At 42.8% G+C, this 26,892-nt stretch overlaps 1 protein-coding gene across 4 annotated transcripts in view; it reads right to left on the bottom strand.

Annotated features, from left to right (window-relative positions):
- Nucleotides 1–247: 247 nt before the first annotated feature.
- USP36 (ubiquitin specific peptidase 36) overlaps nucleotides 248–26,892 on the bottom strand; it is a 47,777-nt gene continuing 21,132 nt past the window's right edge. For 3 of the 4 annotated variants that reach the window (XM_077166136.1, XM_077166135.1, XM_077166137.1), the window contains 12 exons: nucleotides 26,405–26,516; nucleotides 18,366–18,506; nucleotides 17,685–17,785; nucleotides 16,587–16,725; nucleotides 12,146–12,826; nucleotides 11,357–11,487; nucleotides 8,873–9,436; nucleotides 8,089–8,306; nucleotides 5,678–5,779; nucleotides 4,915–5,030; nucleotides 4,363–4,514; nucleotides 248–4,190 (listed from right to left, as the gene is read on the bottom strand). In XM_077166136.1, the coding sequence (XP_077022251.1) occupies nucleotides 4,383–4,514; nucleotides 4,915–5,030; nucleotides 5,678–5,779; nucleotides 8,089–8,306; nucleotides 8,873–9,436; nucleotides 11,357–11,487; nucleotides 12,146–12,826; nucleotides 16,587–16,725; nucleotides 17,685–17,785; nucleotides 18,366–18,506; nucleotides 26,405–26,516 (2,437 nt within the window). In that variant the 3' untranslated portion in view covers nucleotides 248–4,190; nucleotides 4,363–4,382. Of the gene's footprint in view, nucleotides 4,191–4,362; nucleotides 4,515–4,913; nucleotides 5,081–5,677; nucleotides 5,780–8,088; nucleotides 8,307–8,872; nucleotides 9,437–11,356; nucleotides 11,488–12,145; nucleotides 12,827–16,586; nucleotides 16,726–17,684; nucleotides 17,786–18,365; nucleotides 18,507–26,404; nucleotides 26,517–26,892 lie in introns of those variants that run through there. The other variant, XM_077166138.1, reaches the window with a different exon arrangement.

Here is a 26,892-nt window from a genome sequence, read left to right on the forward strand (position 1 = left end):
CTATCTTTATGCCAATACCATGCTGTTTTGACCACTGTGGCTTCATAATATGCCTTAAAGTCCGGCAGCGCGAGACCTCCAGCTTCGTTTTTTTCCCTCAAGATGTTTTTAGCAATTCGGGGCAACCTGCCCTTCCAGATAAATTTGCTTAGTATTTTTTAACTCAGTATATTTTAACCTTTATTCCCCCTCCTTTTTCCCATACCCCTTACCACTCCCTTTCAGTGATCACTAGTATTTCAGTCTACTCAGTTTAACATTTGTTCCCCCTATTATTTATTTATTTTTAATCCATATTTTTTACTCATCTGTCCATACTGTAAACAAAAGGAGCATCAGACAAGGTTTTCACAATCATAGTCACACTGCGAAAGCTGTATCATTATACATTCATCTTCAACAAACATGGCTACTGGAACACAGCTCTAGTTTCAGATTCTTCCCTCCAACCTCTCTAATATTCCTTAAACTGAAAAGGGGAAATATATAAAATGCCTAAGAATAACCTCCAGGATAACCTCTTAACTGTTTGAAATCTCTCAGCCACTAATATTTTGTCTCATTTCTCTCTTCCCGTTCAGTCAAGGTTTTCTCAGCCCCTGGATGCTGAGTCCCAGCTCATCCTAGGACTTCTGTCCCACATTGCCAGGGAGGTTTACACCTCTGGGAGTCATGTCCCACGAAGAGGGGGGGAGGGCAGCGAGTCTACCCACTGTGTTGGTCGAGAGAGAGATAGGTCACATCTGAGCAACAAGCGGTTCTCTGGAAGTGACTCTTAGTCCTAATTTTAAGTAGCCTTAGCCTATCCTTTGTGGGGATAGGTTTCATATGAACAAACCCCAAGATCTAGGGCTCAGCCTATTGATCTGGTTTGTCCCCACAGCTTTCAAGAATATCAGGAACTCTCCAAATGGGGAAGCTGAATTTTCTCCCTTTATCCAGGTGCCATTAAATGTTATCTCCAGGATTTATGCCCCAAAATGTCTGTTTCTTGAGTTTATAACCAGTTGAAGATATGCCAGATTTTGAGTGTGAGGAGCTAATAAAAACAAGCAAATCTAAGCAAAAAGCACCTGTCTCGGCCTACTGGCTTTGGGTTAGCTGGTATGCTCCATCAGAGTTCAGCCCTCTTCTTAAGAAGGTCAGCCCAAAGTGAATGCAAAGTACAGGGTCCAACCTGTCTTTTCTGGGCCTATCCCAGGCTTGTGCTTGTTAGTGGCCTTAGAATTTCCTGTGTAGGGGTTTGAATGTCCCCTCTACTTCCCTGCAAATGGAGCTTCTCCCTTTTCCATGTCTTCCACTGCAGGATGGCCTGTACTCCTCCACTCCTACCCCTGAATCTTGGGGAAGGGGATTTTTATGTCCCTCTCTGGTGTGAGGAAGCTATGCCAGGGTGAAATAGTTGATTCATCCTGTTTAATAGTTGTTCTGGTGGAGGGACTGATTTCTAGAGCTTCCTACTCTGCCATCTTCCCACAATTCCTCAGGTTTTTTATTTTTGTAACTGTCTTGTAAGTTTGAGATTATTTCAAAATAGAAAGTTAAAAACACAAAACAATGAAAAGAACCTTTCTGAAAGATATATTCTTTCCAAGTACTCTTAATACAGTAATCATTTTATATAACTCACAGTTTAGCAGACCACTTCAAAGATTCCTGTTGACTGTTACTCTCAAGTAAGACCTGCTCTACTTTCTCCCAACACAGATACCTGCAGGTGCCCGTTTCTCCATTACTGACGATTACATGAAAGTACATCAAAGACAACCTTTTATCTGAACAGGAGGTTTGGATATAACTTTTTAAAAATCAAAGGAAAAATATAAAGACACAGGCAGGACTCACAAAAACTTATTATTTTATTGCACCAAGATCTTGGCAACATCCAAGGATCCCAGTCCCAGAAGAAGAGGTGCCAAGCATAAGAGAAGAGGAATCTGCACTCATACAGGCACAGCCACGAAACTGTGACCCAGGGGCTGAGGCTCAAGCCAGGAAAGGCCAGGCTGGCAGAATAGATGCCAAGTGGACCTCACCCATGGCAGAGAAAACAGGGACCACCTGGGGAGGCTGCGTGCCTGCCCCAGATTCGGCGCCTTCCAGCTAGGCTCCTAAATGCAAAGTTAATTTAAATCCATATTCTAAGTCAACCAAATGGCTGCTATTATAAAAGCTTTAGTTTTCATATATATTTATATATGTACATGTCACCTCAAATTTGGATTAATTCTCTGGGCGTTATCCTTTCCCTTCCCAATTTGGCCAATGATTATTTTGAGAAAGGAAAGAATGAGCCTCTACCTGATTATTTTGAGAAAGGAAAGAATGAGCCTCTACCTAACAGTGATAAAATGCTGCCCAGTCAGGCCAGTGCTCCTCACTGCCACAGAGATAATAGATTATTTTCAAAGTTTAGGAGTGAGGAATAGGTTTTACAATTACATGGTCTAGAAAGGAAGACATTAATTGGAAGACAGGACAGAAAGAAAGCAATGAGATAAATTCTGTGCTAGCAGACAACTAAATTTTTCTTTTTCAGTTATAAAACGTTACAGAAAAATCTGGTAAGGTAAATAGTTCATACAGGAATGAATGATAACACATTAAGGGGGAGAACCCCACCCATAAAACCATCTTCTTTTCCTCTGAAGACAAGGAATGACGGCTACAGGCACCCCAAAGTCAGCCCTGCATCTTTTAATCAGGTATAAGACAATGCTCAGACATCAGTCCTCTAAGGAAAGAGAAAGTCTCTGTTCACTTCCTTCTGGGGCTGTAAATGGCCAACCAGTTTAGGCCCCAGTACCATGATTCTCTCCAGCCTTTTTAAAGAGAAATACAAAAATGGTGAAAAGCCAAAAAAAAAAAAAAACCACTCCCGTGAAAAAACTGATGTATCTTCTCATATAAAAAATACAATTCTTCCTTCTATACCATTGGTATCAACTTAGGCCCTAGATAAGGTGGCAGAGCAAAAAGCCAAGCCAGTTCAGAAAGGAAGTGGCACAGGGTCCCAGAGAAGGGTGCTAGCCAGTTTGTTGCTTAGACGTAACCCTCTGGAGAAAGGGCCCAAGTTGATTCCATCTCCACATATGCCATCATTCAAAAGCAAAAGGAAGAGTTGAGAACAAAGAGGGGGTTTTCAGATTGACTTCCATACCTTCTACTGGCAGGTCGCTTGTCTTTTTTTCTTGAAAACATCAACATAACTAGTAATATCTTGTATTTATTAAATTACAAGTTCGCAGGCACAGCTTGAGCAAGATAAAAAAAATATCTTCTTGAATTATACAATCATCTAAATCCAAAGCACTCACAAAATTGAGCAAATAAAGCCAGTATTTTCATATTTGGGGAAGGGAGCATAGAAAACATACTGTTAATGAAACCACAGGCCTGGTAAAAAATAAATGCTTTATATTAAGTAGTAAAATAAAAGAAGTCTACCCCACGACCACCACCTCAGTAAAGACCCATGGGTTACTGCAGTTGCAAGGGAAGCTGCAGCAAGGACACCTCAATAAATAGCAGCCTTAAAAGCAGGTACATGACACATAATTTTAAGGACTCCCCCTCTGGCTCTCCAGAGACCACAGAGCTACTTCCAAGGAAGAGAAGCACTGATGAGGCATTTCCCCAATCCCAGAAAGGAAGAGGTGGCAGTGTGGGGGGTGTCACAGACAGGTGAGGCCTACAAACAGAGGCCCCACTGAGGAAATGCGGGAGGACACGGGGCGAAAAGTGCAGTGCCCACTCCCACTGCAGAACAGCCCACCCCCACTTGTCCCCTAGGAGTGCCTGCTCCTCATACTCTGTGAGGATATGCTAGGAGCAGTGTGACCACCTTCCCCCCTTCTGAAAGCCATAGGGCCAACAGCCTCTGTATGGAGAAGATACCACTGTCCACCAATACTGTCTTAGTGTGCTGCCCTCTCTGCTTTGCTCTGACCCTCTGTGCTTGTTGTCAATATCACCAAGAGTGACTCATCTGAAAACTTCACTCATTTAGATCATAAAAGTCCACAAAATGCCATCTCAGGGTCATCCCTAGACAGCAGTTCAGGGACAGCCTCCTCCCACCAGTGCAGTTTTACAATTCAGGGGGCCAAGAAGTGACGTAGTCAAGGTCCACACGGCTGCTCCTTTAGATCCAGACGCTTCCCAGGAAGGGATGCCTTTTTGCCGGGAGACTGTGGAACAAAGAACATGGTCACTGACAGAAGAACTAGGGTCCCAAATACTCCCACTACTATCCCCAGTGTTAAGGCTAATACAGGAAGCCAACAAAGGATATTCTGATTGGAGCCTGGAATGTCCTCTTCTGCAAGTCACACACATTCGCACATCCATACCCAAACAGACCTGCTTCAACAGCAGCAAATTCAGCGGCGATAGCTGAGGCTTGCAGCCTTGGCTGGATGAGTCACAGACCAAAAGTTCCATCTACTCTGAAGTTTCTGGAAGGCATTAACGTTTCTCTTCTTCTCCCTCTTGAATTTTTTAATCTTCTTTTCCTACATCAAAGACCACAGGCATTATAACTCCCACAAAGGCCTGTCACCTGAACCAAGGGAAATCCTTACTGCAAATATTACTGAGCACTTGTGACATGTGGCCTGATTCTAAATGCAATGCAAATATTAACAAGTTTAGTCTTCACAATTACCCTGCATGGTAGGTTCCCTTATCAACCCCATTCTACTGATGAAGAAACCAAAACAACGAGAGGACAAAAGGCTTCCCAGCACAGCACAATCATTAAGTGGCTGAGCTGGGATTTGAACCCAGGTGCCTGGCTCCAGTCTTGCCCCTTAGCCAGTTTTTGGCACAGCTAGCACTTCACACTAACTGCTCTAAAAGCCAGTTTCACGCTCTCCTCCTCCCCTCAGCCCCAGTTGTGGCTACATATCAGACCTTCCCGCGATCAAACTCTTCATCCCAGTCGTCGAGCACCGTCTCTGCCCGGGCCAGCCTGCTGTCTCGAATAGCATCCTGGCTGACAGCTGATACCTCGCCGTCCCACGTCAAAACTGCAGAACAGATACACAGGTATCAGTACTTCCGTGTCTTCCCAGCTGCCCTGTGGACGTAGTTCAAGAATGTGGCCCATCAACTAGATGAGTTTACCCCAGTTATTTCATCTTTTTGGTGACATGCAAAAAGGAAAGGAGGAGGGACAGCATGCTTGAAGGCATGCCTGATGGCTGGCAGTGACATGCCATCAAACCCTTAACGACTGCACCACAATCCAGTTTTGTTCTTTCTCTAAGTCTGAATTATGAAAATAATGGTACAAATATGAGCTCCTACTGTATTAAAGGTGTTGGATGCATTTTTTACCCTGCTCCCTCTCCCCTACCCAGAGAAGTTAACACTCTTCCTGCCCTGGGCCACCCAGAAGTGCTGCTCTGCTCCCTAAGCCCAAGGAGAATCTGTTAACTATCTTCTCTACAGATAGGAACCCCCCAGCCTTACCACACCCTCACCCCCCACCAGCCCTTGAGTGTCCTCTGACCTCTGTGAAGCGTTTATCTTGGTAAAAGATGATTACAACAAATGTTTGGAGTCCTCTTCCTGTTTCTGAGCCATTCCTGCCTTCCACACTCACAATACACCAGGATCCATTTCATGCTTCCCCACCTCCAAAATAAAAGAAGTCCAGTCTCAAAATCGGTACCTTTTCTCCCATAAGCTGTGTCAGATGAGTCTTTGAGCAACTCCTGGACCACGTCAGATCCTCTGTCTCTGTTCCAAGACACGAGAGGAAAGCGCCCCGGCCCTGCAACCGAGGAGAGGAACGAGAGGAACGTTTGCAGACAATGAAAACTAAACCACAGAGGCAGGACAAGTAGACACCTTATTTAAAACAGAACTGTAGAACTCCTAATGAGAAATGCTGCAAAGAACTGGCAAAAGCAAGCTCTTCCTGCCTGGCCTGCCAAGAGAATTATTACTTTTGTTTTCTTCTTTCTGATTATTACTTTTTAAATTACTCAACAGAAAAGGCTTTTGTCTGAATCAATTCTTTTTTTTTATTCTGTTCTATATATATAATCAGTAATTCACAATATCATCACTTAGTTGCATATTCATCATTTCTTAGAACATTTGCATCAATTCAGAAAAAGAAATAAAGACAACAGAAAAATAAAATGAAAACAGAGGGAAAAAAAAGATTATACATACCATACCCCCTACCCCTCACTTTCATTGATCACTAGCATTTCAAACTAAATTTATTTTAATCTTTGTTCCCCCTATTATTTATTTTTATTCCATGTGTTCTACTCATCTGTTGACAAAGTAGATAAAAGGAGCATCAGACACAAGGTTTTCACGATCACACAGTCACACTGTGAAAGCCGTATCATTATACAATCATCTTTAAGAAACATGGCTACTAGAACACAGCTCTACATTTTCAGGCATTACATCTTGAATAACAAGGTGGTATCTACTTAATGCGTAAGAATAACCTCCAGGATAACCTCTCGACTCTGTTTGGAATCTCTCAGCCATTGACAGTTTGTCTCATTTCACTCTTCCCCCTTTTGGTAGAGAGGGTTTTCTCAATCCCTTGATGTGAATTCTCAGCTCATTCTAGGGTTTTTCTTAGTCACTTGATGCTGAGTCTCAGCTCATTCTAGAACTTCTGTCCCACGTTGCCAGGAAGGTCCACACCCCTGAGAGTCATGTCCCACGTAGACAGGGGGAGGGTGGTGAGTTTGCTTGTTGTGTTGGCTGGAGAGAGAGCCCACAACTGAGCAACAAAAGAGGCTTTCTTGGGGGTGACTCTAAGGCCTAAATTTTAAGTAGACTAGACCTATCCTTTGTAGGGTTAAGTTTCATATGAACAAACCCCAAGACTGGGGGCTCAGTCTATAGCTTTGGTTGTCCACAAAGCTTGTGAGAATATCAAGAATTCAACTTGGGGAAGTTGAATTTCTCCTTGTTCTCACCATTCCCCAAAGGGGACTTGGCAAATACTTTTCCACTTGCTGATGAAATCACTCCGGGATTCATCAGGGCATCACTATGGACAAACTAACAAAATCTCATGTCCTACCCAAGATGAATCAATTCTCGAAAAAATAAAAAAAGACAAAGCAATTCACCCAGCAGGCCCACTGAGCCCTGCCAGCTTGAGGCCATGGGGCAGGCACACAGTGTCCTCCTGGGGGCTCCAGAACAATTCTCCACCAACCCCTGCCTCTCTCCTGACCTGCTGGAAAAGTGCTGGGAAGCACTAACCTCCTGACCAAGCCCCACCCCCGCCTCCTTGTGTCCACAGGCTGTGGGCCCACAATCCCAGCACCCAGCATGGCCCCTGACCTATCTTGAGGGCTTGATCTCCTTGAAGGAACATTAACAAATCCCTACCCTCCACCCCCCAACACTGGCCTGACCACTGCTATCAGACACTGCTCTCATGTCACTTCAGTTTAGCCTTTTCTATAACACATGAATTCCTCACTGCCTGGCAGTGTGTCTTTCAATATACTTTTTATGTCCTGACATCCATCTCCTGGGAGTCTTGACGAATGAGAAGTGATCCCTTGGGCCTGTCTGCCAGTGAAAGGGCCGACTCAGCTGAGCCCTGCGCCTGCCGAGTCTGATAACCCCACTGCCTCCTCGCCCTCTAACACCCAGAGTTAAGGGCCCTTTACCATATCGCAGTGGCCTTATGACACATGCTCCACCAGCCTTCAAGACCCCACCAGAAGGCCCACTACAGTGAGCAGAGGAACATGAATTTCTGAACCCAGCTCCTCCAAGTTCAAGCAAGACGAAAAATTAGGCTGGGAGTCCAAGAGCCATCACAACGGGAAGATTCAGTCACCAACAGCCTCGAACTGGAAGGCCTACAGGCACTCAAGTAACATTTTAAGGTTTGGGTGTCCCATCTCTCCTTCTATGTAGACTCTGCCAAATGCTTTCACAGGTGAGGAAGGTGTGAGCAAATCAAGTAAATGACACAGGGTAAGGGAGCTAGAAAGGGGTGGAGGAAAGAAGAGACCCCAGGTCTTGGCATCTGCACCTGGGCCCTTGCTACTGTGATGTGCCAGGGGAGTGCAGGCCCCTTCTCACCTGGGTACAAGATTACACGGTCCCCAGGTGGCTGGCCATTCACAGACGGTGTGTGGCAATCAGGGACAGGTGAGTCATCCTGCCTGTCACTCCTCTGGCCTTTCTGATGCTTATTCTCCTCTACTTTCTGCTGGGACTCTTGCTTTCTTTTCTTCTTTTTCTTTTTCCTTGGAGATTCTGTAATCATTTTTGGTTCAACTTCATCCAAGGGAGAGCAGCTGCCACGAAAGGGTCAAGAGTGAGCCCTCAGCAAACATAAAGCACGGAAAGGAGTTAAAATACAGACAGCCCCATCCAATTTCAAGTGGCACCTGCTTTAACACTTTAGAAGAGTATCCCTAAAAGAGAACACCCCAAACTTGAAGAAGAGGACAAGAGTGTGCCAGCTGCTCATCCTGGTACATGAAAAAAAAAAATTGGCCACACGTAGTAGCCAATATTTGCCAAGAGAAGTTTTGGAGGGGTACGAGTACCTGCACTCAGTGGCCACAGATTCAAGCAGGAAAGACATTAAGAAGAAAATTCTGCAACTCCATTTTGACCCCTAACAGAGGCAAGGACACAGGGTACCCAAGACAAGCAGGTTGGCTGGGGTCACATGACTGCACAGCCTTGGACCACACTCCACAGCGAGTGCTGACAGCACTCTGCTGACCCCTTCCCAACCCTAAAGAGCCACGCTGCTGTCACTCACTGCAGAGGACATTTTATAATATGTCCCCATCTCAGAGGTCCAGATGGAGAGAACGAGTGTGCAGACAGCATCTCCCTGTGCCGCACTCACCTGGGCTGAGTGAGGTCCTGGCAAGGGCAGCCCTCTCCACTGAGCCCTTCCACTCTCCTGCCCCTCCTCTTCTTGCGGCTCCTGTGCTGCCCGTTCACCTTTGGCTGACCGCCTGCATCCTCTGGACTGCCAGGTGGCAGCTCTGCCTGCCACTCCTTCCCACTCTCAGGGTCCCCACTTGGCATGTGTGGTGGCCACCCCGGCTGAAGGGGGGTGCCACTGTCCTCAGTGCGTCTCCTCTTCTTTCTTTTCTTCTTCACACCAGGGACGACGGCAGATGCTACCACTTGCTGGGAGCTCTTCTTGGGGCTGTGCTCCTCAGCCTCTCCCCCAGGGCTCCTTTTTCTCTTTTTAGAGACGCTCTGGGGGGCAGGACTGGCCCCTCGCGGCTGGTGTGGAGGGGATGAGAAGGCCCCGCGTCCCTGAGACTGTGCAGAGGTGAAGGTGCGGCTCTGTGAGTCTGATGCCCCCAGAAATGGGGCACTGCTGGGTGAGGGGGCCGTGGGGTGGGGGTCGGAGGGAGGCTTCAGGCGGCTGCGGGACAGGGGGGCAGGTGAGATAGTCCTGGAATGACAGGCAGGTGTCAGGCCCAGGGGTTCTGGGAGACCCAAGCAGAACCCCTTCCTGCCCACCCTCCCCTGACTTTTAGCCAAGCATTTTCGATGATTTCTTCCCTGGAATTCTCCAACATGTGTAAATTACATGTATGTTAAAAAAACAGACTAACAATAAAATTCAGTCTACTTAAGATCAAAGTTATTAAAGATCAAATTCATAGGGGCAGAAAGTAGATCAGAAGTTATTAGGGTCTGGGAGTGGAGGGAATGGGGAATTAACCCTTAATGAGGACAGAGTTTCTGTTTGCAGGGATGAAAAGCTTTGGTCATGAATGGTGGAGATTCAACATCGTAAATGCAATGAGTACCACTGAATGGTACAACTAAAGATGGTTAGAGGGAGAAATTTTATGTTATATACCTGTTACTACACATACAAAAAACTTAACAATCATTACGTCTTACTTTCTTGTTACCAAGCAGATCAAAATATTTTTGCCAATTCTAACGTTTTATTTTTTGATACAAATATGCAGAGAGGAAAACTCCTCTAAGCAGTAACCGATAAGGAACCTGATCCTGTTGGCACCTTTTCTTAAAGGTCCCCAAAGCCCCAGTGTATTTAAGTACAGAATGAGCCTCACGAGAAAAGTGTGTTGGCCTTGGCATCTTTTACTATTATTTTCCTCAGAACTGGGAGCCTGAAAAATCAGGAACATAGCCTACAGTTGAGTTATACAGGATGATGGGTAACAGGCAGGATTTAGTACTGTGTCAACTTAGAATCTTCCATTTACCTCTTGCTAGCTGTAATCTTAAAAAGCTAATTTTCCCATTCACATGGGGGACAACAGGGCGCACCCCAAGGGCTGCTGAATGTGCAGCAACTAAACAACACTGTCCTGTTAGGGGCCAAGCCAGAAAGTGGTCTTGTCCATCCCCACTACACTGCAGTCACATCACTCTAACTGTTAGGAACCTTTTGAAAGGTGGAATGACAAAGAAAGTAAGAAGAAATACCCCATAAATCCCTCAGATGCTCACAGGCCCATCGCGGGCAGGAGAGGGTGTGAGCGAGCAAGCAAGAAGCGGGGAGGCGAAGGGGTACCAGGGAAGGGCCTCGACGACGGTTGGTGGCAGCCAGGATTAAGGTCAGGGTGGGCAGCAACTGAGCCCCCCATCCCCACCCTAGGGTCTCACCCCAGCTCTCCTGCTTCCTCCCCACCAGCAAGCAGACAACCATTTTCAGTGACTCCACTTTTTTGCCATGCAGCGCAGCCAGGGAAGCAACCTCCCCAGTCTGTTACCTCCATGGGGATGGGGGCGAGTCCTCATGGGCCACAAGCCTGCAGAGCCCACTAAGCAGCCCTTGCCTGTGCTGCACACCAAATCAACCTACCCAGGAAAGCTCCACAGGGCCATGGAAACAGAATCCCTGGCCCCTGCACTGTCTGGAGACCACAAAACTATATGGCAGGCAAGAAAAGAAAATATCCCTCAACTTATTCACAGAACTCTGGGCTCACTTGACGGTCTTGCCTCATCCTTTTTTTCTACTGTGGCACCACCATCCTGGGGATTGGGGAGAGACTCCAGTACAGACCCGTTTACAGAGCTCCAGAGTTGCTATATGGCCAGGGAAAATGGGTGAAAATAAAGATGAAAATAAAAATCCAGACGACAGAGACCCATGGCCTTCAGACTGCTGCCATGCATTTAGCAGGTGGCTACAGAGAAGGCAACCGAAGAAGCTGGTCTGCTGGCCTCTTCCCCACACCTTCTCAGCTCCTTTAGGAACCTTTGCAAGGGTTCCACCATGCCTTCTTCATCCTCTACGGCTGGGAGTCCACCTCTTCACCAGGGCCAAGTTAACATGAACCCCAGAGAGCACCAGCTGGCACCCGGGGATCCGGTGCCCACAGCTCACCTGGCGTTACTGTCAGGCCGTGTGGAGGTGATGACAGGGTGGATGGTCTTCATAGGGTGGGTGGGGTCGGAGAATGGCGAGTGGGGAGGTGAGCGGAGCTCACTGCCGGTCGCCCTCCACAGGGTGCTGGCCTGCAGTTATTGACATAAATAAAAACTTGGTGGTCTAAAAAAAGGTTTCCGTGAGTGAAGAGGGAAAATAAAAATAAACAAAAAATAAAATAAAATAAAAAAAAACAGAAGAGCCCAGAGAGAAGGATGAGGAGGCAAAAGGAAAAAAGGGGAGGGGGGAGGGTTGGGGAATGGTAGAAGGAGAACCAGAAAAGTGTTTTTGGTTAGAAACAAAAAGGAAAAAAAGGAAGGAAATTTAAACAAAAATCTCAGTACAACCCCGCCTACACCTCCGGACTATGGAGTCCTCAGGGTCCTCGATCCCCTGGAAACCTAGCCAGGGGCCCCAGCCTTGGCCCGCCCAGTGACAGCTCCCCCCGCCCCCTCCCACACCATGGTACAACGGCACGCCTTCACAGCAGCCTCTACAGACACAACTGTGCAGTTGCTATCTCACCCCACCTCCCCAAGTGGCAAACTGGCCTTCCCTCAAAACCCCACCACCCTCATCTGAGTGACAATAAAATAACTGGGAATGCATAAAATAAACTTCGTCCCTCTGAATCGAGGGAGGCCAGAGCCCCTAAATGATTTTCCCACATCACCTTTAGACTACTAGCAAATCTACTGCTTTTAGTCCGACTGACACACTTTTGGGAACGAGACCCCAGAAACCCACCTTCTTGGCAGAAAGGGCCAGTTTCTTGGCTGGTGGAGGAGACATGGTGTTTGCAGGCTCTGTGGCGGTGTTGCTTGAGACAGGTGCCTTCAGCCCCACCGCCTTGGACTCTTCTCCATTCGGCAAGGCTTTGGGGTGACCACCAGCAGCACCATTAGTTTCCTGAGAATCACAGAAATGGACAGCTCCGTTCTTGGGGGTCGGGGGGGTCCTAGCAGTGACACCATTGGCCGAGTGCTGTGAGCTGGGACTACCAGGGTCCTTCCTCTCGAGGTCGGAGCCCCCCAAATTCCCCTTCGGCCTGGGCCCATTGGCTGTTGCTTCTGCTAGGAGCTTGGGTGAGGTAGAGAGGACAGCATCCCTGCCATCCCAGGAGCCCGACTTTCGGCTCTCAGATTTGTTGATACTCAAGTTGCTGGTGCCATGTAACCCCTGAGTTTTGAGTGGTGGGGAGCAGTGCTGCAGGAGAACAGACTTCTTGACCTTCTTTCCAGGCTCATCTATAATGGTTGGCATGTGTATGGGTGTTTTGGTGGCTCTGGGGGATGAGGTCCCCAAGGGAGGCTTTGGGGTAACACTCCCATTCTGTGACTTCAGGCCAGCCACGGAGCCATTCCTGGAAACTGGCACACCGATTTCTTCTGTGATTTGCCGTTTTTTTACTGTCACTGGGTCTTGTCTCTAGGAGAGCAAAGCAGAAAACAATCAGAAACTTTGAGGAAGTGCGGGCGAGGAGAGTTCTTCACACAAGGGGGCGCTGTATTTGATGTTGCAGGCATGGCCTTTGATTAGCAGCTCAAGAGAATTACTACACAGATAGGTGATGAAGACATTTTTATATCCCATTTCTTTAAGCAATCTCAGTCTTTTGTGAGTTGTAGGCATATGAGTGTGTCTTTGTCTACTTTTAATATGAAAGTAGCATATTCTCAACAAGATTTGAAAAATACAAAAAAAAAAAGAAAACAACTTACTCATTGTCCCACCACCAAACATAACCACTTATTAATGTACTAGTGTTTCCTTTATTTGGTCTTTTCTTGTGCATGGTTTTGGCCTGAGTAGTTGCATCCTACTTTAGCTTTTTGTGTGTGTGTTAGAGAACTTACTAGTTTAAAAAATAATCATGTATCAAATACAGGATTCTCATTTACTACCCTATTTTTAACACCCTGCACTGGTGTGGAATATCTGTTACCCTAGTTTTATCTTAATGCTATTATCTGAAAGATTTTTGTTTTTTACAAGTCAAAAATTATAAGTTTATTTTTCACTCAACAGGCAATTGAAATACATGGTACAAAAATAAGTGGTAAGATACTGTAAAATAAAATGAACAGAATATTCAGTTTAATTTTCCATTTATATTATACTTTCACTATAAAATCATAGTTTATTTTGTATTATAGATGTGCTTGTTGGATCTATTCATCCTCATATAAGTCAACTGACAAATTCCTGAAAGTACTGATACTTTATTTGGGTGAATATCTTTTTTAATGCTTCAAATGTTTTCTGCCTTATTACACTATAAAGAGGGCAAGAGTTTGTAAATTATTTTCTAAAGAGGCTGAATGACATAAGGCAAATATGTTAGATGTGATGCCACGTACTTCAGTTTTATATACAGAAGTTGTTCAAACCATCAGCTTATTTTTGATGAGTTAGCAAGAAACATTACCTAAATTTAAAGTGAAAGCATATTTACATAATTTTTTTAGTATTCAAAATTCTGGTATTCTTTCCCCATGGCAGTCAATATTGGGACTTCTGCACAAGATGTTTTAGCATGCTTCACTACTTGCTTTTATGTATATGCCAGTAAATGCAGTTTTGGAAAAAAAATTCCCATTTCTACCCCCATTTTCAAGTCTAAACATTTCAAGCTACTATGGGCTTTAACAATCCATTGACTTAATAATGAAACTATTTGTTGTCATGTTTCAAGCACAGGTGCCTGCCATGAATGAGCTTACAGTATTATTTATACAGCATAACGAGCAGTTCTAAACCTAAGCAGTTGCAATCTCTGATAGCATCTGAAGCATTTTTATCGCTTAGATTCTCAATAAATCTTCAATGTCTAACTAACATTTCATTGCATAAGGTTAATTTATATAACCTAAACTGTCTTCAAATTCCACTGACATTAATTATGTAGTACTAAACAGACCATCCTTTTCCATAATAATGCTTATTACAATTCTATCTAAATTATGTACTCTGATTCACATGTGAAGTCCCAGAAGCTGTAACTGTGTCCATCTTATCTACTATGACAGCCCCAGTAATTAGCTTAGGGTCTCCCCTAAGTAAGTGCTTAAAAAATATTTGTTGAATGAGTAAAACTTCTTCTCTATATAGCTCCCTATGCTAATTTCCTAGAAACAGAATTACCAAGTGCGATGGATTAAATCTCATTTCCCACAAGAAGCTCTCAGGTCCCTGCCCCTGGTCCTGTGGGTATGAACCCATTCGCGAAAAGACCTCTGAAGATGTTACGAGTTCAGATGTAGGCCAAACTGAATGGGGGAATGGGGTTTCATCCGATACGGCTGAAGTCCTTATAGCAAAGGAAACTGGATGCGGAAGCACAGCCACGGGAAGAAGGAATCTGACGCCAACAGAACCCAGAAAAGAATGGAAAAAACAACCACCACAAGCAATGTCATGTAATGGCCAAGGTCCGAGGATCACTGGCAGTTAGCCCCAGAATGCCAATTTGGGGAGAAAGCATTGCCTGGCTGATACCTCGCTTTTGGACTTATCTAGCCCCCAAACTGTAAGCCAATAAATTTCCATTGTTTAGGCCAAACCATCTACGGTCTTTGTTATGGCTGCCAGGACACTACAACACTACACTATGACTATTTTCAGGAACTTTGACATACACTGCCAAACCGCACTGCCTGCACTCCTATCGGGGTCATGCGTTCCTGCTCACCAGACGTCCCTTCTGGCTCTCTCTGGCCTTCACCCCCCTGCATCTGTACCAGCGGCGGGCAACCATTTCAACAAGCACTTCATCTGTTATAGATGGGAACCTTTTGTTTTATGTGTTGGAAATATTTTTAGAAGTTTGATAGCTTCTTTTATAAGTTTGTAATTTATAATTTTAAATATTTAAAATAAGTTAAACATTTATATGTAACATTTTATTTAAACTTTAAGTTAGTTCACTTTGCTTTTTCTGTATTTCTTCTCTCACTTTTAAGTTTACAAAGTCTTCCCTCTTTCAGAGATTTGACAGGAATTCACTTCCATCTACATCTGGATTTTTTTTTCTTTTTCTCCATTTTAAAAATCTGTTCTTTACTAACATTTTTCTAAATGGAATACATCTTTCCATTGTACTGTAAAGCCTTTTCATTTGTCAGGCATTTAAGTATATGGAACTTACACAATTTTATTTCAGGTAAAATGACTTCTGTATAACTGCAATGCATTTGGACAACTGCTTTTGTCAAAAAAAAAAATGCATAACTGAAGCATCCCTGTAGATGCCAATGACAACAGACAGACACATTCTCTAGGACTGTCAAACTTTTCAGCTGTGGCCTAACACCACAGGCAGGGTGTGGCTAGCCTATAAAAATAATCAACTTAGCAATTAGATCGTGTGTTTTAAATGCTATATCAACTCCAATACGTTTAATTTTGGTTTCAATTTTCTTAAACCAGGGATATTGGATGGGGAACAGTTACATAAATAACTAAAACCTCTACATCATGATAAGCCTGTGTCTGGGTGGAACTTTAGAGGAAAAAGAGCACTGAGAGATAGAGGGAAACATTTACTGCATTCTTAAATTATAAACTGTGTTGTATATAAGGAAATTACTCCTTACTTTATAGTAATACTTTAATTTTTAAGCTTTTTAAAGAGAAAAATTCAAATATGAAAAATTCAAGCATATTTCTTGCCTGTTAAAATTTTTGCACATTTTTATCATCCTCTCTGTGTTCATACATGTGCATACATACACATATGTCTGTAGTTATTTCTTTTTCTGAGCCGAGTAAGTTGCAAACATGATGTCCCTCAAATATCCCAAATACTTCTGTGTTTACTTCCCAACTATAAGGCCATCCTTCCATATAACCACAGTATAACGGCCCAAGTCAGGAAACTAACACTGATAGAATGTGCTCAACTGTGTGGATAAAAAAGCTTTTCCCAGAGGCCAGCGCCCCCGCCCCCAGCCTTTTGTGCGGGGGCTCTGGAGTGCCCCTTGGCCAGGATGGCCCAATGGGATGGACGTGGCCACCCACCATCGTCGGACTCACTGTCCAGGCTTGCTCATGATACTTCCTCAACAGTGTGCACCAGCTGCAAACCCTTTCCATCTGGCTGAGCTCTTGAGCTCAAAGATCTCTGGCTCTCTCCCAGGGCCCTAGTGGCAGGGTCAGCTATAGGGACCATGACACTGAAAACAAGTACCTTTGCCACTGGGGGGGAGGAAACAATCCCGTTGCCAATGTTCTTCTTGAGGTGGCCTGGAGCTACACCTGGGTGGCCGGAAAAGGTGGGGGCCATCCTGGAGATGGGGACCTCAGGGCTCTTCTTTGAGCTTGGAATTCTGTCAGAGAAACAAAGCAGATGAATTCTCTCACTAAAGCTAAAGTCATTGCAGAACCCAAACATGAGAAAAATCACAACAAGTTAAAATCAAGGTTACAAACACATCTTTAAAAAAAAAAAAGAGGACCAAGGACAGAAAAATAGCCAGAGAGAACCCTGAGTGTTTTATTTTTTTTCTTTTTTTTTGCATGGGCAGGCACCGGGAATCAAACCTGGGTCTCTGGCATGGCAGGCAAGAACTGTGCCTGCTGAGCCATCGTGGCCCACCCTAAACAGGCTTTTCTTAAACCCCACTCTGCCCCTGACCCAACTGACAGGTGAGACAGAGTCTCCAATACCTGGTCCAGTGTAAGCACAGAGCAAGTTAGTTAGAGTCTTCCAAGAGTAGATTCTCAACTTATCAGAAAGCAAACAACACCTCTCAAATGTCTCAACAACTCAGCAGGTAAAGTATAAAGCAACATAAATGCTCTCCACAACCTCGGAATCTAAGACATTGATAGCCACCCCAGGTCCAAGAAAAGGTGCCTATAAAACCAGCTCTGCTGCAGGCTTTCACCCACAAGAGTTTTAGTTCATGCCACGGTAATCATTTTCACCACCGAGGAAGCTACAGTGGCTGGGCCACTGGCCAGAGGCACTGTATTTAACTTGGGTCAGATATATAGAAAAATAATTGGGAATTACCCATTTACATTCAAAGCAGGATCAAATGCTGGGGCAAGGAGACGCCCTTCCTGAGGCTCTGGCTATTACTCGGCAAGTAGGCAGACTTGATCTACAAGGGTCCTTTCGAATGGAGGCTCCCACTACACAAGGTTGAGAGATAATATTTGCCAAAGTTTTCCCCGTGGAATTCCTCATTCCTCTCAGATAAGAAACGGTTTGGAATATCCAGGAGCACAAGAAAAGAACAAAACGTGGCGGAGACCCCTGCGGAGGGTGGGTGTGAATTACCGGAGATAGAAGAGCAGGTAGGCCTGCTGGTTCAGGACCACCTTCACATTGCTGCAGTGCACCAAGGAGTCGTTCATCTGGTACCACTGTCCGTTGCTTGCCTAAAGCAGCAAGGGGCATTGCAGAACACAAAACAATAAACAAATGGTCCATGATCCTTAGGTTCTTTTAAAGGAAATAAAAAATCTGCTGTTAGCTGCCATATATATTCACATGATAGTTGAGGAGCAATGATGTAATGTCTAATATCTGAATGTAACCCCAAAAAGTGTGATCTGAACCCCAGTTCCTCCCAAGGCCTCCAACAGATACAAATTTTCCTATTTTAAAGGATACTGACATTAAGTCTAACCTCCACAACTTCTCCCACCAATACTTTGCCTTCCCTGAGATTTCTCCAGGGTACTAAGGACAAAGCACCTGAAGCTGTGATGTCTTCTCTCCATGCCTCACTGTAAATTCAGGAATTATTATCAATTCTAGTGAGAAGGTTTTTAAAAGACATCTTTTCACTCCACCCCCCTGCACCAAAGCAAAAACAGGAACTGAATACAACCACAAGACACCACCATTTTCTGCAGGATAAATGTGGTACAAAGGCCCGATGTGGACTTGGTTGGGTCTTGCAAACTCACCCACTACTGTCACAGGCCACTGAACCTGTATCCGAAAGCACCTCACCTTCACGTAGCAATAATAGTGCCCTGCATGGCAGCTATAGCCTGAATGGACCAGGACAGCATACAGCCCGTACATGACCGCTTCACCACTGCTCTGGGACATATATGGACGGATATTCAGGAATTCTGGATAGCCAACATCCTGTTTGAAAAGCCAAGGAAAAGACATAAAACTCATCATTGAGGGTAAGGGTCAATTAGTTAAGCAGCAACGTCACAGTGGAAGCCTCCATTTACTACTGATTAAAAACCAAGAAGCAGAGAGGTGAGTCTTTTCCAACTGCCCTATGGGAAAGTATTTTATTGTCCATTAAATGATGTATGCTCTATTCTTGGCTTTGCAATGCATATGAATTAGTTTTCTCACCACCTGGTTTTCAACTGTAAAATGAGATTAATAATCCATTTTCATCCCTACCACTCAATGGAAACCTTTTAGGAAGGAAAACAGGGAAGAGAATGCTGGCTTTTAAGTCTTCAGAAAAAAAAAGATGCTAAATCAACAGAGCCAACTGCTTTAGTGAGTTTAATTGTTAATAGACTAGAAAAGAACAAAGGTCACTGCAAAATTTATTCCAGAAAGAGACAATTTTTCACTGGGGAAAAAAAGAAAAAAGATGCTTCAAATTATCTTTGAATGACTAAAGATGTAATATACCTGCATGTCTGCCTACGCACATACTTTTTTTTTTACTGAGGTATAATTTACACAGAATAAAATGCACAGATCCCAAGTATACAGTTAAATGAATTTTGATAAGTATATTCAAGGATATAATCCACAGCCCTATCAAGAGACAGAATATTTTCAAACACCCAGAAAATTACCCTGTGTCCCTGTCTGGTCACTGTCCGACCATCTCAAACAGCCACTGTTCTGATTTCTATCACCACAGATTAGTTCTACCTGCTTCTGAGCTCTACATAATGGAGCTCATACACCATATACTTTTTTGCATGTCTGGCTTCCTTAGAGCAACATGAGGTCTGTGAGGTTTACCTCTTTTTCCACCTCCTAACAAACTCAAAATTTCAAAAGCCAATATAGACTCTGGTCGACCAAGGTAGCAATAGCAGACAGTCCAGGATATCTTTCCCTCACAGAATCTTTCCACAATCAGCAAAACTGGTAACTTAATTCTTTAGATTAAAAGGAAAGGACATTAGACAGCAGACTGAAACGACTCAAATATAGACCTCAAGTGAAAGAACCATATGGGAAATGACAAATGTCAGTACTACTGTGTTGTGTTTTTTGGTATATAAGGCAATGTTTTACAGGTTCTAGAGTGCATGTGCAAAAAAAGGTAATGCTATATCTATGCATTGTGGCATACAATGTATAAAAAAATAGTTTGTAACAAATACAACAAAAACAGTAAAGGGATAAGACGAGTACAGAACAATGTATGTACATCCTACTAAGTTCGAATTGAATAAAATATGATTGTTACAGATTGTTTTATTTGTTACAGATTGTTTTAGTATCAAGGTAACCACAAAGAAAATATATGAAAAATGTACACAAAGAAATCAGAAGGGATTAAAAATGGCACAAAAAATCAAATAAGCATGATAAACAGGCATTGATAGAAAAAAATGAGACAAAAAGAGGTATAAGACTTTTTACAAAGACCAAACAGCAAAATGGTAGATAGTCCTGCATTATCAGTAACGATTTTAAATCTAAATGGATTAAACTCTCTAATCAAAAGGCAGAGACTGACAGAACAGATAAAAAACATGATCTGGTTCCGGAGAAGATGGCGGCTTAGCAAGACGTGCGGGTCTTAGTTCCTCCTCCAGAACAGCTACTAGGGAAGTAGAAACGATACAGAACAGCTCCCGGAGCCACGACAGAGACCAAGAAGACAGCATACCCCATTCTGGAACGGCTGACTGGCTGGGAGAACACGCTCCGGTGAGATCGGCCGGGGCGCGGGCTTTCCTGGGCCGGGACGGCAGGCGGCCGGAGTCCCTCCCTCCCTCCTTCCCGGGCCGGCTGGGAGAATTGGAAAGGCAGTACCCTCAAGCCGCGGCGGCTGGCACACCCCCACCCGACGTGCGGCCCTCCGGGACCAGCTGGGAGAATTGGATTGGAGATCCCCAAGCCACGGAGAACGGCGACCGGGGTCCCTTCCAAACACGTGGTTTCCTGGTCCGGCTGGGAACGGTGGATAGGAACTCCCCAAAGCCACAGTGGCTGGCGCCCACCCGCCAAGTTTGGTGCCCCGGGCCGGCTGGGAAATTTGGATAAGCGCTCCCCCAAGCCGAGGAGGCCGGTGACCCTCCCCGCACGCGGATCCCCGGGACGGCTGGGAGATTTGGATTAGCACTCCCCCAAGCCGCTTCGCCTGGCGACCCCCCCCTACAGCGAGAGTCTTCCAAAGTTAAAGGAGCCACAGCATCTTTGACTGGTGGGACCCACAGAAAGATGAGCACCACGAGCGCCACCTACTAGGCAGGATAAGAAAAACAGAGCCCAGAGATGTCACAGAAAAATCTTTCAACCTGCTGGGTCTCACACCCAGGGAAATCTGATTAAATGCCTAGATGCCATCAGAAGATAACGGATCATGGTCAGAAAATTGAAGATATGGCCCAGTCAAAGGAACAAACCAATAGTTCAAATGAGATACAGGAGCTGAGACAACTAATGCTGAATATACAAACAGAAATGGAAAATCTCTTCAAAAACCAAATCGATAAATTGAGGGAGGACATGAAGAAGACATGGGCTGAACAAAAAGAAATAGAAAAACTGAAAAAACAAATCACAGAACTTATGGGAGTGAAGGACAAAGAAGAAAAAATGGAAAAAACAATGGATACCTACAATGGTAGATTTAAAGAGACAGAAGCTAGAATTAGTGAACTGGAGGATGGAACATCTGAATTCCAAAAACAAACAGAAACTATCGGGAAAAGAATGGAAAAATTTGAACAGGGGATCAGGGAACTGAATGACAATATGAAGCGCACAAATGTACGTGTTGTGGGTGTCCCAGAAGGAGAAGAGAAGGGAAAAGGAGGAGAAAAACAAATGGAAGAAATTATCACTGAAAATTTCCCAACTCTTATGAAAGACCTAAAATTACAGATCCAAGAAGTGCAGCGCACCCCAAAGAGAACAGACCCAAATAGGCGTTCTCCAAGACACTTACTAGTTAGAATGTCAGAGGTCAAAGAGAAAGAGAGGATCTTGAAAGCAGCAAGAGAAAAACAATCCATCACATACAAGGGAAACCCAATAAGACTATGTGTAGATTTCTCAGCAGAACCCATGGAAGGTAGAAGACAGAGGGATGATATATTTAAATTACTAAAAGAGAAAAACTGCCAACCAAGAATTCTATATCCAGCAAAATTGTCCTTCAAAAATGAGGGAGAAATTAAAACATTCTCAGACAAAAAGTCACTGAGAGAATTTGTGACCAAGAGACCAGCTCTGCAAGAAATTCTAAAGGGAGCGCTAGAGTCAGATACAAAAAGACAGAAGAGAGAGATATGGAAAAGAGTGTAGAAAGAAGGAAAATCAGATATGATATATATAATACAAAAGGCAAAATGGTAGAGGAAAATATTATCCAAACAGTAATAACACTAAATGTTAATGGACTGAATTCCCCAATCAATAGACATAGACTGGCAGAATGGATTAAAAACAGGATCCTTCTATATGCTGTCTACAGGAAACACATCTTAGACCCAAAGATAAACACGGAAAACATAGGTTGAAAGTGAAAGGTTGGGAAAAGATATTTCATGCAAATAACAACCAGAAAAGAGCAGGAGTAGCTATACTAATATCCAACAAATTAGACTTCAAATGTAAAACAGTTAAAAGAAACAAAGAGGGACACTATCTACTAATAAAAGGAACAATTAAACAAGAAGACATAACAATCATAAATATTTATGCACCGAACCAGAATGCCCCAAAATACATGAGGAATATACTGCAAACACTGAAAAGGGAAATAGACACATATACCATAATAGATGGAGACTTCAATTCACCACTCTCATCAATGGACAGAACATCTAGACAGAGGATTAATAAAGAAATAGAGAATCTGAATATTACTATAAATGAGCTAGACTTAACAGACATTATAGGACATTACATCGCACAACAGCAGGATACACCTTTTTCTCAAGTGCTTATGGATCATTCTCAAAGATAGACCATATGCTGGGTCACAAAGCAAGTCTTAACAAATTTAAAAAGATTGAAATCATACACAACACTTTCTTGGATCATAAAGTATTGAAGTTGGAAATCAATAATAGGCGGAGTGCCAGAAAATTCACAAACACATGGAGGCTCAACAACACACTCTTATACAACGAGTGGGTCAAGGAAGAAATTGCAAGAGAAATTAGTAAATATCTAGAGGCAAATGAAAACGAAAACACAACATATCAAAACCTATGGGACGCAGCAAAGGCAGTGCTAAGAGGGAAATTTATTGCCCTAAATGCCTATATCAGAAAAGAAGAAAAGGCAAAAATTCAGGAATTAACTGTCCACTTGGAAGAACTGGAGAAAGAACAGCAAACTAACCCCAAAGCAAGCAAAAGGAAAGACATAACAAAATTAGAGCAGAAATAAATGAAATTGAAAACAATAGAGAAAATCAGTAAGACCAGAAGTTGGTTCTATGAGAAAATCAATAAGATTGATGGGCCCTTAGCAAGACTGACAAAAAGAAGAAGAGAGAGGATGCAAACAAATAAGATCAGAAATGGAAGAGGAGACATAACCACTGACCTCACAGAAATAAAGGAGGTAATAACAGGATACTATGAACAACTTTACGCTAATAAATACAACAATTTAGATGAAATGGACGGGTTCCTGGAAAGACATGAAGAACCAACTTTGACTCAAGAAGAAATAGATGACCTCAACAAACCAATCACAAGTAAAGAAATTGAATCAGTCATTCAAAAGCTTCCTAAAAAGAAAAGTCCAGGACCAGACGGCTTCACATGTGAATTCTATCAAACATTCCAGAAAGAATTATTACCAACTCTCCTCAAACTCTTCAAAAAAATCGAAGTGGAGGGAAAGCTACCTAATTCATTCTGTTAAGCCAACATCACCCTCATACCAAAACCAGGCAAAGATACAACAAAAAAAGAAAACTACAGGCCAATCTCTCTAATGAATATAGATGCAAAAATCCTCAACAAAATTCTAGCAAATCGAATCCAACAACACATTAAAAGAATTATACAGCATGACCAAGTAGGATTCATCCCAGGTATGCAAGGATGGTTCAACATAAGAAAATCTATTAATGTAATACACCAGATCAACAAATCAAAGCAGAAAAATCACATGATCATCTCAATTGATGCAGAGAAGGCATTTGACAAGATTCAACATCCTTTCCTGTTGAAAACACTTCAAAAGATAGGAATACAAGGGAACTTCCTTAAAATGATAGAGGGAATATATGAAAAACCCACAGCTAATATCATCCTCAATGGGGAAAAGTTGAAAACTTTCCCCCTAAGATCAGGAACAAGACAAGGATGTCCATTATCACCACTGATATTCAACATCGTGTTGGAGGTTCTAGCCAGAGCAATTAGACAAGAAAAAGAAATACAAGGCATCAAAATTGGAAAGGAAGAAGTAAAACTATCACTGTTTGCAGACGATATGATACCATACGTCGAAAACCCGGAAAAATCCACAACAAAACTACTAGAGCTAATAAATGAGTACAGCAAAGTAGCAGGTTACAAGATCAACATTCAAAAATCTGTAGCATTTCTATACACTAGTAATGAACAAGCTGAGGGGGAAATCAAGAAACGAATCCCATTTACAATTGCAACTAAAAGAATGAAATACCTAGGAATAAATTTAACTAAAGAGACAAAAAACTTATATAAAGAAAACTACAAAAAACTGCTAAAAGAAATCACAGAAGACCTAAATAGATGGAAGGGCATACCGTGTTCATGGATTGGAAGACTAAATATAGTTAAGATGTCAATCCTACCTAAATTGATTTACAGATTCAATGCAATACCAGTCAAAATCCCAACAACTTATTTTTCAGAAATAGAAAAACCAATAAGCAAATTTATCTGGAAGGGCAGGTTGCCCCGAATTGCTAAAAGTATCTTGAGGAAAAAAAACGAAACTGGAGGTCTCACGCTGCCGGACTTTAAGGCATATTATGAAGCCACAGTGGTCAAAACAGCATGGTATTGGCATAAAGATAGATATATCGACCAATAGAATCGAATAGAGTGCTCAGAAATAGACCCTCTCATCTATGGACATTTGATCTTTGATAAGGCAGTCAAACCAACTCACCTGGGACAGAACAGTCTTTTCAATAAATGGTGCCTAGAGAACTGGATATCCATATGCAAAAGAATGAAAGAAGACCCATCTCTCACACCCTATACAAAAGTTAACTCAAAATGGATCAAAGATCTAAACATTAGGTCTAAGACCATACAACAGTTAGAGGAAAATGTAGGGAGATATCTTATGAATCTTACAATTGGAGGCAGTTTTATGGACCTTAAACCTAAAGCAAGAGCACTGAAGAAAGAAACAAATAAATGGGAGCTCCTCAAAATTAAACACTTTTGTGCATCAAAGAACTTCATCAAGAAAGTAGAAAGACAGCCTACACAATGGGAGACAATATTTGGAAATGACATATCAGATAAAGGTCTAGTATCCAGAATTTACAAAGAGATTGTTCAACTCAACAACAAAAAGACAGCCAACCCAATTACAAAATGGGAAGAAGACTTGAACAGACACCTCTCAGAGGAGGAAATACAAATGGCCAAAAGGCACATGAAGAGATGCTCAATGTCCCTGGCCATTAGAGAAATGCAAATCAAAACCACAATGAGATATCATCTCACACCCACCAGAATGGCCATTATCAACAAAACAGAAAATGACAAGTGCTGGAGAGGATGCGGAGAAAGAGGCACACTTATCCACTGCTGGTGGGAATGTCAAATGGTGCAACCACTGCGGAAGGCAGTTTGGCGATTCCTCAAAAAGCTGAATATAGAATTGCCATACGACCCAGCAATACCATTGCTGGGAATCTACTCATAGGAATTAAGGGCAAAGACACAAACGGACATTTGCACACCAATGTTTATAGCAGCGTTATTTACAATTCCAAAGAGATGGAAACAGCCAAAATGTCCATCAACAAAAGAGTGGCTAAACAAACTGTGGTATATACATACGATGGAATATTATGCAGCTTTAAGACAGGATAAACTTATGAAGCATGTAATAACATGGATGGACCTAGAGAACATTATGCTGAGTGAGTCTAGCCAAAAACTAAAAGACAAATACTATATGGTCCCAATGATGTGAATTGACATTCGAGAATAAACATGGAATATGTCATTGGTAACAGAGACCAGCAGGAGTTAGAAACAGGGTAAGATAATGGGTAATTGGAGCTGATGGGATACAGACTGTGCAACAGGACTAGATACAAAAACTCAAAAATGGACAGCACAATACCTAATTGGAAAGTAATCATGTTAAAACACTGAATGAAGCTGCATCTGAGCTATAGGTTTTTGTTTTGTTTTGTTTTGTTTTGTTCTTACTATTATTACTTTTATTTTTTTTCTCTATATTAACATTCTATATCTTTTTCGGTTGTGTTGCTAGTTCTTCTAAACCGATGCAAATGTACTAAGAAACGATGATCATGCATCTATGTGATGATGTTAAGAATTACTGTTTGCATATGTAGAATGGTATGATTTCTAAATGTTGTGTTAATTTCTTTTTTTTCCGTTAATGAATAAAAAAAAATAGGATTAAATAAAAAAGACAGATTTAGAAAACCTCAAAAAAAAAAAGGTCATTAAAGGATTTGGGGGAAAACAAGTTCAGATTCCTGGGCCCTGCCCTCAGAAATTCTAATTTAATGGCTCTGGATTAGGATACCCCGGATGATTCTAATGCAAACTGTGGCCCAGTGTGCACCCTGAGAAGTACCATGAACCCCCACTCACCTTGGTGATCTTACCCCCACTGAAGTTGGCAAAGCGCTTGAGAGAAAGGGTTAAGATGTTGGATGTTCTGTGGATGGTGAAACGCTTGCTCGCTGGAACCTTCTTCTTGCACCTATAAGGAAGAGGAGTAGGAAATGTGCTGGTGTATGCTGAAGAATGATGCTTTTGTGCTCAGTTAAAGATATCTACTATAACTACATAAGAACAGAGTCTCCACAGACAGAAGTCTTGCTTTCTGCACCCCCCAAAATCAAATCAATTTTACATACATAAGTGATCATAGGGAAGAGAAAAGTGGTAGATCCAAAGGCAAATAAAATAATTTACCAACTAGGAAACTAAACAAAATATAGCACAAGTTATTTTGGGATAACACTTATAAGAAAGAACAGATTAAAGCCAAGTATATAAAGATATGGTCAAGTATATAAAGGACAAGAGGGAAATAAATTTAAGCCAAGCTAAAAAGACAAGTAAATGAAGGGGAG

This window comes from Tamandua tetradactyla, chromosome 6 (assembly GCF_023851605.1).
Source record: "Tamandua tetradactyla isolate mTamTet1 chromosome 6, mTamTet1.pri, whole genome shotgun sequence".
In the NCBI taxonomy this organism is placed as follows: domain Eukaryota; kingdom Metazoa; phylum Chordata; class Mammalia; order Pilosa; family Myrmecophagidae; genus Tamandua; species Tamandua tetradactyla.